The sequence below is a fragment of the Agrilus planipennis genome, unplaced genomic scaffold, assembly GCF_000699045.2.
Source record: "Agrilus planipennis isolate EAB-ADULT unplaced genomic scaffold, Apla_2.0 scaffold18, whole genome shotgun sequence".
Lineage (NCBI taxonomy): Eukaryota > Metazoa > Arthropoda > Insecta > Coleoptera > Buprestidae > Agrilus > Agrilus planipennis.
The window spans coordinates 825,965-838,523 of record NW_020438920.1 but is presented as its reverse complement, the minus strand read 5'-3'; the positions used below and the strand labels follow the sequence as shown (position 1 = coordinate 838,523).

At 34.1% G+C, this 12,559-nt stretch overlaps 1 protein-coding gene across 1 annotated transcript in view; it reads right to left on the bottom strand.

Annotated features, from left to right (window-relative positions):
• The window catches only part of LOC108744089 (extracellular serine/threonine protein CG31145), a 170,299-nt gene extending 158,362 nt beyond the window's left edge, over positions 1-11,937 (bottom strand). The window contains exon 1 of the mRNA XM_018479682.1: positions 11,623-11,937. Within this exon, the coding sequence (XP_018335184.1) occupies positions 11,623-11,738 (116 nt within the window). The 5' untranslated portion in view covers positions 11,739-11,937. The remainder of the gene's footprint in view (positions 1-11,622) is intronic.
• Positions 11,938-12,559: the final 622 nt, after the last annotated feature.

The window sequence follows — 12,559 nt, the reverse complement described above, 5'->3', positions numbered from 1 at the left end:
TACGATTCAATTGAAAACTTGAGGATATATTCATCAGGTACTTTTTTGTCAACTTTCTGCACCAAATGAAAGAAGATCGTCAATTTCTTTCCTAATCTTAGAAAGACTCTAAGCCATTTCCGTGCCACTCTAACACTCAATGAGCAGTGACTACCAAATTTATAGTACGCGACAACGATGATGAGGTGAAAACGATCGTGTTATTACGGTGGTTGTCAAATCAAATGACAAACTTCTATAAGGGTGAGTTACGAAAGCCGGTTGTATGATAAGAGAAGTGCATTTAAATTGGTTGAAATTTTGTAGATTAAGGTATAGGTATTCATACAAAAATAAGATTAAAAAGAAGTCTATTTACATTAAAGTGAAACCACTTCAGATAACCTCAAATTAATAGCGAAAAAATTGTTACAGCTGTCACGTCTTCGCCGGGAATCGAACCCGGGACCTTGGCATTACACACCACTGCTTTTTAAAAGATTCGTGGTGGACAACCCAATCATCAATGCCAATGTCGCACATCTTTATTGAAACAATTCGTGTCTGTCAAATCATTTCTGCTTTCATTTAGATATTTTGATTGAATAATAACTAACAGTTTTATCTTATAATTGGTTAGGGAAAGTCCATTTCTCTTTACACACAATACGACGCATAAGCATAATACTTATTCATACTTATTAAGGTACTTTTTTTGAGAATAAATATACATTCTACATTTATTGAAAACATATAAGTACATGCTGATCATTGAGGTGATTTTTTAACATTATGAAAGAGAAACTAGCCCAACTTGCATACATTGATCTATTATGTGTTACTACAAAAACTGCAACTTGTAATCGCTCACAATTAAAGTGAAAGGAACAATGAATCTAATGTGATATGAGACAACAAAGAAAGCTATCAGGAAGTTATTACTAACTATTAGTACCTACGTAGCCCGCATATTACATATATAACCAGCATCAATCCACGCAAGAACAAAGCGAATTAAAGTGTAATTCAGATTAACGGGACCTATACATAGAAATATCGAGCATAGACTAAAAAAATTATTATGTTTTATGTTAGTTTTATGCAAGCGATCAAAATAACGCCGATTTGAATTCAATATTAATGTAGAAATTCATTTTGAATTCTTTAACCACTATAAACTACCCCAGGTTAATGAGGGATAATTTGTTACTGACCACTAAAAGCATTGGTGCGTAAAGCCAAAGGTTTCCGATTAGATTCCCGACGAGAGTGCGAGAACAGCAACACATTTTACCTGTTTCTGAAGAAATAATGGAAACCAGAAACCGCGTGGTGCATTTCACACTTCAAGAAATGATTTAACCTCAACTTTTGGCACTTTAAGAAACAGTCACAAACATAAAATTATTACAAATGGAATAATTGGTAGGCATTGAGAAGTTCGGCTTTGCGCGGTCTGCCCTGCGCAAATTGTTATTAACGTTTATTTGTGAGGCATTCTTTCAAAGTTTTCTTGTCTTAAAAAAGATTGTTAAAAGTGTATGTTTGGAGCGAGGCGCTGAACGGGGGTGAAACATGGATGAAGGGTGCGGCGGAAAACAAAAGGTTAGAAGCGTTCGAAATGTTAAAAATGAAGAGGTATTAGAAAGAATAGGTGAACAGAGAACTCTATGGATGTCGATATGAAATAGGCGAGATAAGTTGCTAAGACACCTTCTCAGGCATAAAGTTCTAGTCGAAGACATATTAGAGGCAGAAATAGGAGTTAAGAGGAGTAGAGGTAGACCTAGATTCGATTACTGTTTGCAAATATTTAAGGATGTGAGATGTTCTTGTTTTAGGGAAATGCGAAAATTAGCTCAGGATAGGAAAGAGTGGAATCGCTTGTCCAACTACTGTTAGGACTGACAACCTAATGAATCAGTTCAATGTTGTAAAATCATTATTATTGTAACTTAGCCGTAGAGTAATGCTGCGTAAAATCAAGGGTGTGAAGTTATGCATAATGGGGTAAACCTAATTCAAAAATTAATGTACTAATACAAATTTAATGTTATTATTAAACTGTATTAACAATATTCACATCTGGACAAAAACCCATCGGACTCCTAATGTATTTTCAAATAAATAAAATTTTTAAACGTATCTGTTTTACATTTAAAATCCCGCCGACCTTTCAATTATTCAACTAAACCCGAGAATCATAAAGCCGGGCATATACCCTGAGAAAAGTTGTAATTGTTCGCGTTCGTTTGCGTTGCCGTTACTGTTGTTCGTTTATAAACATTGGAGGAAACGTTAGTATAGATAGAGTGATCCACATATGAACCAATTACCCTGCCCTATTTACATTTGCTGGGTTTTGTTTGGCCTGAGAAAATCAGTAACTGCGTGCATATTATTATTTAAAATAGTGTTTATTAATTTCATAACATCACAGTAACTTCTACTGAAATATAAATCGTTTATCCAAACAATTCTCTGTTTTCCCTTCTTTTTTCTTTTTCGTTTCTGTACGATTTCATTGAAACGAAGCATTTGCCACTAACAATTGATTTCTGCTCACATATTCTCTCTATAATAATATGAATTCCCTCTATAACAAACAAAAGCGAAATCAATCCGTCTGGCTGAACTGTAGAATAATATAGAAGGAAGTTATAGTAATGGGTCTGATTTTGTGAATCCCAAATTTTGAGATACTTCCACGTTCCAAGTTCCCGAGAGTCGAATGCTATAGTTTTTAAGTGGATGCCAGTGTGTATGTATGTACGAAAATTTGTATATGTGAGCCAAAATTTATTCGTTACAAATGATTGTCCACACATGACGATCGAATGCATACTAAGTAATAGTAACGTTTCTCAGACGTATTCCCGACTGAGTATTTACCGCGACAAATATTTTGCTCCAGTCTGCAAGAGCCTTTAGATACGCAGATGTTTTTCTTATCGTTTTGTTTTTTTTACCATTGGTTTCGCAGGAGATTGAAAAGTACGTTCGTAGATAACCAGCCAACCTCGGCGCGTTTCTAAAGGAAGCTTTAGAAAAACAAATCAGTAGAACTGATTGAAACTGTTTGGTCGAACCACAATTGCATGCATTAGGTATACCGCCCCGTTATACATTTTGCAAAGTATGATCTTCCACTTGTACTGGGTGTTTGTAAACTAATGCACCACCTGGTAGAGAATAAAAATACGAGTCAAAAAGTACTCTGTTGTTTCTCAACCTTCTTTTATAATTTCGATAATAGGTTCAGGTCGTATACACTATGTTTGATCACTACTCCGGAAAAATTAAGGGAGAAAACGGGGCATAAAAAAGAAATGGAATGAGCTTCACACAGTAATATACATTAACATGAGAGTAACGACTGTTACAGAGCGATATGGCCCATCAGAGGTTTAGACTATTGCTTAGCATTCGGGAGACGCCTGCTCGAATACGGGTCTGTCTGCCTTGGTCCAAGTTGTTCTGTGACTTCTTTAGATCACTTAGACAAATGCTGGAACAGTAATATTCCACAGATACTTTTTCATTCTCTTCTGCCTTCATTTCGTCCGTCTCATCTTTCTCACCGGAACTACCACCCATCCATTCCCACGATTCCTGAAAGGAGGCTGAAGAGGGTCTTCCGCCCTATCTTCCGGCATTGTCTGAAGGAACTGCCCGCCCATCAGCATTACTAGCTGATTGGAACGAAACACCCAATTTTTTTTTTTTAGTAACGACCTTACCAAATGCCCTAACTGTTCTGGCAATGCATTCTTAAAGCACCGTCGATCTGTGACCACCATGTCCCCCCATATTCTGCATATTTTTGATTGATATTTTCACATTCAACTTGGTTTTGTATTTTGTAGTAATAGCAGTAACTTTGCCAATCGAACACTAACTACGGAGTGCACAAATTACTACTAATCGTCACACGTGCAATTGACTTGTTTGTGTACCAGCTGTTGCGAGTAGGTATGAGGGATTCGTCTCTTTACGCTTTCTTTATCATTGACGGCTCGTTAATAACTGTATCCTACACTACTCTTAGGTGATAACTGTTTATTTTTGTTACTTATTATTTTTTAGAAAATATTTAATTTCAAANAAAAATATTTAAAAAATTTCATAATTACTAATATATCAATGTTAAGGTGTTTCAAAAAAATTGACTGTTTTTTTGGAAGAACATTTAAAAAACTATACACTATCCCTAGACATAGATTCTGTTAAAAAATGAACCTTAATATTAATACTTACAGGTGGCCTTTTTATAATTTCCTATTTCCCACTTAACTAATAGAAATTTTTCTTTTTTAATTTTATAACTCGACAACAAATAGTTGTCGATATATTCCATAATTATCAATAGTTATCAGATGCTATTATTGTTATCGATATATCGATATTTCTGCCAGGTACTGCTCTACACTGTCTCCAGATGTTACCTTTCAAATATTCTGGAATAGTGATCAGACATAATGTAAGTATATATAACACAGTGTTGCAACAGACCGTTGCTTCTGATTTTTATCGGAAGTTTATCGAAAAATTCTTAAAACCGCTACACCAAAAGGACAAAAGACTATCTCTATATGAAAATATATCTTTAAAGTGTTAAAAATGAAAACAAAGAGTAACGCAACAGATTGCGCGATGAAGAAGCGACTAAATTACTTTTTATTCAATATAACATACCTTTATTATATTTTGAATACTAACTGAATAGAGAAAGTAATCACTGACAAAGAGTTATTGTATATCCGCATCTACTTTCGTTCCGCAAAAATTTACCACCGATAGGTATCCGTTTCCGTTTCTGTGTTTGTTACAACACTTCCGTTGCATCACTGATAGGTTTATGTAACTGAATTCCTTCTCTGCAATGGTATTCCTTTTACTGAAGTTAGAAAAAATACGTCATCTTTAAATTCGATTATTCATAAAATTCTAAGACCTAAAACTATTTTGTTAGATATTTCGAAAAATTATATATCAATTTTAGAGAAAGGTATTAGATTGAAATTTTATAATTTTTCCTGCTTTATCTTTGAATTTTAAATCTTACAAGTTTTTTATGAAATACTATCATTAACGAAATTTTTTTAAATGCAGACATGAATCTTATTTCATTTTTTTTTGTCACCTTTGAGAATCCAAAAGTATTATGCAGAAAAACCGCAATACAGTACAATCCTTACCATTTTCAAAATAAATAAAACGTAAAATAAAAGATTCTGCTACTACTCCTTCCGTCCTCACTTATCTGACTTCCTAGATACCTAAAATTAGCCTCTTATTTTTCGTCTTATATTTTTACATTCGCTCTTTACCTACTTTTTCTTCCCTTTCATACTAGTATTTTTGTTTTACTCTTATTTATTTTCATACAGTAGGTACTGTTTTGTTAATACCGCTTCTATTTTATTTAAAGCTATCTCCAACTGCTTATTGCTATATGCTTATACAGCTATATCATCTGCAAATTTAAGGATATTAATCTTTTGCTCCTGTATATCTATCCATACAGTTGTACTGTCTTTAATGATATTGATCGCGTTTTCGACGTATAGATTAAAAAGTAGCGGTGACAGTGTGCATCCCTGTCTGACTTCCTTCCTAATATTTACTTCTCTACGTTGCATCCCTAGCTCTATAACTGCCTGTTGCACTTTATACAAACTAAGTATCACTCTTCTATCTTTGTAACTCATTCCTACATTTTTAAGTATATTTAACGTCTTGTCCCATTTAACATTGTCAAAAGCTTTTTCTAAATCTACAAATCCTATGTACACATTCTTTCCTTTTTCTATCGTTTTCTCTATTGTTACCCGTAAAGCTAGAATGGCCTCCAACGTTAAGAGTTTAGAGAAACCCAAATTTCTTCTGTGCCCTTTTTTCAATAAAAAGTCATCTTTCTAATGATAACGCAATTAGTTTATATTGACATATATCTATAAAATTTTCATTAAGCCATTTCATTCTACGTATGTATTTTGTAATTATATTAGAATTTATTTGAGAATTATTCGAGAATCTTTTGCTAAGAAACTTGCTTTTGACCTTGGTAATTTAATTTTAGTATTAGCACAGCTAAATGTTGGTCTTGCTAAATATGTAACTACCCACTATTTGACCCAGAAAAATGCTTTAAAATTTACCAGGCCCTGCCAGTAGGTAATGTACGTTTTATGCTCAGATAAAAATACTTTTGCAATATGCTTATAAACGCACTGTAACAAATTTTTACTACTCGGACTACTGTTTCTCGTTTTCCATTTTTCACGGAAAATGTAGGACATTCCCGAGGTAATTATAAAGTCATGAATAATAAAAACGCCTTGCCTTTTTACTGTTTTCGATGTAAGAAGCAAATAGTCCCATTTATAGTTACAATTTTGTTGTCGATAAAGCCTTAAAACTATCTATTATATATAGATACCTCAAATTCGAGTTGTGCAACACCTTGGAGTCTTCTAAAATAAAAAGGATCGACCTAAAGGATACAAAGAACAAAAATCACTCTATTGCAATTTGCTTTTTGAGGTGGTCATCTACAAAAAATTTTCGAAATTAAAACCGCGTGGTAGGAGAGAAATTTCAAAGGGTCTACCACAATTACTTCTCATTCGCGAAAAAACATTCAGGTATTTGGCGAATTTCATTTGCAGCGATCATATCACACGGCCCTGCTGTACATCATTAGAATTATACACTAGCGTTTGATATGCGCGCTATTTCATACAACCCCGTACAAAGAAGTCCTGTGGAGTTAGATTCGGACTACCAAGCATGTAAATATTACCCTATGGAAAAAATTGGCGTTTGAAGCATTTTTTACCAACTATAACACAAATCTACCCTCGGCTGAAAATTAGTTTTCTGTAAGAAGCCAATTCTACACTATTTCCTACGTACTACATTGGGGGTAATCTTGTATGAACGTCTTTTACAGCGGCAATATGGCTCGGGGGTGACGTCACGGGGCATTCAAGTATTACGTAATGTAATTTGGGGGGAGGGGGGTCTCGTAAAACGTTACGATGCGTTACAAGGGCGGGAGGGGTCTTTCTTGCAACAAATTACGTAACAGTGTTTCTTTTTTCAAATAATAAATTAGGGTATTAAAACTACCAAGTTGGCAACCTTTTTCGTTTACGTTTTACGGGGAATCCCTCAATTGTATTGTACGTCATTTAATGTTGTTTTCGTTGTCAGTATTCGTTAGTGTTTATGCAAAACACATTGTTGTAGTCGGTGTTATTAAAGTGAGTTCACAGTGTTCATACTGTAATGTCCTTAAAAGAGGGAGATTTGTATCATCAGTTGTTCTTGGTCTATAAAGACTCTTATGCTGACTTGTGGGCGCAACTGTATCAACGAAATTTGGAAAACGACTAAAGAAAAGCTAAAAAACAAAGAAAAGTCTGTAGAACATTTAAATAATGTTATAATATTTGCGCAACATAACTTTTGCGAGATTTAGGTAAAAATGGTCACCTGAGTGTTACGGAGTATAGAAAAACGTTACGTCTCGTTACAAGGGGGTGAGGGAGGGTCAAATATCTTCAAAAATTGCGTTACGTAATACTTGAACGCTCTCTCACCAGCCTTCACATGTACGATGTAAATTTCCAGTTTCCCTTAATCTCTGTAAACACATTAGATGGCTTCCCATTGTATTCATATTTGCTGTAAATTAGTAACATGTTACAATGTTTTGCCTTTCTAAACGCCATTGTAACAACTACTGGTGTACACTGACCTATGACAGTGATACAATGACCTACTGTCAATGACTTCGATCGGTAACATACATACAAGCCTACAACGTTAGAAGAATAAATAACTACTACAGGTTGGATATATAACATCAATATTGTCAAGCACGCCTAATCGTATCTAAAAAATTACAAATACAAAAGATATAAAACACGGACAGCGCTAATAAATTATAATTTTAGGATTTGAAATTTGAATCTGTTTTAATGAGCGTATTGGTTGATTGACTTTTATACTTCCGTATCTACTATCTAAGTACCTACCTAAACAACGTAGTTTACTGAGGATAATTGCATATCAAATTATAAACTCGATAACATTTACACATAAAAAGAAAAAAACTAAATTAGTTTTTCCTACGAATCGTAAATGGGCAGTTAACAATCACAAAAAAGACATATAATACTAAGCAATTAAATCAAAGGCAATAAATCATTCACATTAAAATTAAAATGGCTCTCATAATTTCATATTACTGAGTTCAAGTAAAACCAATTTAGATATGTACGATCAAGCGTATTTATTTTGATGAAATAACTATACTTTTGATTAATTATTATTATTCACTAGTGGCGAATTGAAACGGGACACTTCTCAGGTATCTAAGGTAGAGAACACGTCATTAGCCAACCGAGCAGCATGGCCTAGAGGTTTAGACCATTGCTTAGCATTCGGAAGGACGCCGGTTCGATTCCGGGTCCGTCTGCCTTGGTCCAAGTTTTTCTGTGGTTTCCTTGGATCACTTAGGCAAATGCTGAGGCAGTAATATTCCACAGATAATCTTTCATTCTCTTCTGTCTTCATTTCGTCCGTCTCATCTTTCTCACCCGAACCACCACCCACCCATTCCCACGATTCCTGGAAGCAGGCTGAAGAGGGCCTTCCGCCCTACCTTCCGGCGTAGTCCGGAGGGACTGCCCGGCCACCAGCATTACTGGCTGGTGGGGATGAAACACCCAAAAGTATTTTTTTTTTTTATTAGCCATACTGATGAGTCCAGACGTACTCTCGGGACTAAACGCACGGTCAATTAAAACAAACTTTTCCCCCTCTTGCTAGCTCCTCAACATTCGTTCGTTAAAACTTTAATAATAATTCTGTTTCAAATGGACAGAAATTTTACAATACTAGCAATATTTTTATTATTATTTATTGATTTATTTTAAGCATTTTTCGATATAACTGTGATAGGTGGATGCTAGAGCAAAGAAACCATAATTTTACAATATATTGGATGCAATTTCACATGATGATAATAGTTCTTCCAAAAACAGTTAATCAATATATTTTATAAACGTAAGTGTATCTACAATGTGCGTGCTGCTAAAGCTCAGAAAGAAGTCCCGGTACGATCAAGGGAGTTATATGGTGTGATAACCCATCTATCTCCCGTCCATGAAGAAGGTTCTCATTTTAACTTGAAGGGCGTGCTTTTAAAAATATAAGGGCTGGAAGTTTCGTCCTCTAGAAATTTCTAGAGCAGACCAGAATATCTGAGATCATTCCACAATGTTCGGAAACATTCTAAATCGTTTGTGGAACATTCCAGAACACCTTCGAATGATGTGGAATATTCTGGAACAGTGTGGAACATTCGGATCCTTTTTAGTATGGGTGGAAATACCTATTCGTAGGGATATGTAAAGCGAGATTCGTCATGGGTTCCAACGTTCTGAAATGTTGTAAAATGTTCGGGAATAGTCTGGAATGTTCCAGATCATTGTGGAACGTTCCAGAGCACACTCGAATGCTGTGAAATATCTAGAACATTGTAGACTATTCTAGTCTAGTCTTTTAACCTTTAACAACCTTTTTCGAATTTTCAAATTAATCGTTTGCGAGCATAGAAGTTACATCTTTTTATTGAAGGCAACTCGACCTTGCGCTATCCTCTGCATTATATCCCTACTACTCCTTCCGTCCTGACTTATCTTACTTCCCAGATACCGAAAATTAGCCACTTCTTCTAATTTTTCATCTCCTATCTTTATATTCGCTCTTTCCCTACTTTTCCTTCCATTGCATACCAGTATTTTTGTTTTACTTTTATTTATTTTCATACAGTAGGTACTATTTTGTCAATACCGCTTTTATTTTATTTAAAGCTATCCCTAACTGCTTCTTGCTAGATGCTAATACAGCTATATCATCTGCAAATCTAAGGATATTAATCTTTTGCCCCTGTATATATATATCCCTACAGTCTTTAATGATGGTGATCGCGTCTTCGATATATAAGTAGATTAAAAAGTAGCGGTGACAGTGTGCATCCCTGTGTGACTCCCTTCCTAGTATTTACTTCTCTACGTTGCAGCCCCAGCTCAATAACTGCCTGATAGACGTAGTTAAAGAAAAATAATCAAAACATTCACTAAATTATATAAAAAAATGCCGACAACGAAATTTATTTCTACGTTTAGTGAATATTTTGCCTTACCTATATAAACACCCTGCATAAACCTCATCAAAATCATCAAAAATTTCATAGAAAACAAAAAATATCCATGAATTTACACATAATCAGAAAATTATGGTAAAACAGGGAAACTTTTCTGTTTTTGCTCTATATATTTTGCAAGCATCTTCCTCCTAAAGGAGTTGGCTATGTAAAAGTGAAAAGCGTATAATTTTTCCGAATTATTGCTACATTTCTTACTTGAAATTCCAAACATTAAAAACAGCGCAGAATGAAAGATCATGGTCAAAACCTTAATTACAAAAGGCAAAAACAGCTATTGTCAAAAAACTATGGAGCGTGACTGAAAAGTATTTACAAGGCATACAAGCATGTAGAAACTTAAGCATTTTCTTGTTTTGTATCATGCACAGTCTTCTCAGTCAATATTCAAAGAAACTTCCTTTTATCTGCAATAAAATTCTGTACAAGAATTTCTAAATTTCTAAAGGACTTTTATTCTTTAATTAAATAATAGTTAATGTTACATCAAAAACTTGTAACCCATGAATAAAATAAGGTAGAAAATTTCACTTGATAAGAGTCGGGATCATTACAGATTTCAAGGTCAACGGTTTGTTGTCTTAAACGTAAATTTTTCTTAAAATGCTTTATTTTAGATGATATGTTCTTAAATTAAAAATAATGTCGAAATGAAATCCAAAATTTAAAAACTTAAAACGCGTTTCGACACCAATGTTTCACCCTCAGAGGTTATGTACTACTTTGGATTTGTGTTTTGTTTCCGTGACTCTTTGTCTCTTGTTTTGAGTTAATTGCAATTATGTAACACCGTGCACATTTGCTGATATCTATAGAGTTGACAAATGTCATGTTTTTTTTTTAATATATTTTTTTATTAGAATCAGATTTTTTTAAATTTAAATTAGAAAGGAAATAACGATGTTATCAAAAACATTTACTAGGCTGGGATGATGACCAAAAAAAAATCGCTTGATTAGAATCCTGATTTAAAACAAATGATTTAAATCTGAGGATATAAAAATTGCTTAAAAATGATAAAGACTATTTTTAAAATTCGAATTGCTGTTGTTACTTTGATGATGTTAGAGCCATAAGAAGGTATAGGTACGTTTTATTTTGGTAATTACGTTCTTTTTGGTTTAGAACACAAGTTATTATTATCCTACAAGTTCAGTCAAATTAAATAAAAAGTAATTTTAAATCTATTTATTGATTTTCCTGTATAATTCCATTCAAAATCGTTCTGTGGAAGCTTCTGAACAATTAAATGTGACCCTCTCAATAACAACAATTCAATAAATAATTATTTACGACCTTTTTTCAAGTAAATATTAGATCCACTCTCATAAAACAATTATACTATTTATGTATATACCTACTGAATTCAAGGAAAGTCCTTGATTATATTTCGATAAACTTACATTCTTAATAAGCCGGGGGGACGACTTCTTGCAGGAGTAAAAGGTATCATTAGAATAAAACCGGTAACAAACAAAAGTACCCTCATTCTAGCAGCAGTTGTAGTAGTATACAGCATAGAAGAGACAGCATAAAAACATTGCAAACAGTTCTCAACAGTCACAAAAAATATTTAGTTCACAATAATACAACACTGTCATTTTAACCATCACTAGAAGAGAACAACGCGACGCGAATTCGGATGGAATTTTGCAACAGACGAACGTACCATTGTTGTGCCCGGTGGTTAAGTACGTACTTACTGCCTAATGTTTTATCAATTAGAGGCCTAGAGCCAAACTGAGATTGAATAAGCAGCTGTTCGCTTTATATAGGTTGCATCATAGCTCAGAAATTACAATTTTTCGCTCGATTTAACTCAATATTGTCGCTAGTTTACGCTACTATGACTCTAAATAACCAGGGAAGAATAGGAAACTAGAGAAGATGCAAATTCTCCCTACGTTACTGTTATTACAAATAATTTTATTTAGTTCCGTACCTCGTTAAGTGCATTATTGGTCTAACGTTTCCGAAATCTAAGTATTTAAATAAAATTTATTTAGGCTCACAATCAGAATATTTGGAACAAGAATTAACAATTTCTATTACGAAGATTGAAGATATCGAAGTAACCACTTAACCCGAAGCGAATGGATCTAGAAAGCATCAAATCTAATAAAGCATAGAAAACGCATGAGCCTTGGCGCAATAGGCGACTGCGCATGAGTTTCGGTATTATCAATTCAGAATACATGTATGTCTTCATCATCATCTTAATCATAATCATTATCATCATCATATGATTTAACACGTACTTCCACTCTTTCCTATCCTGACTTAAACTTCGCGTTTCTCTCAAACTAGAACATCCCCTATCCTTAACAATTTGTGAACAGT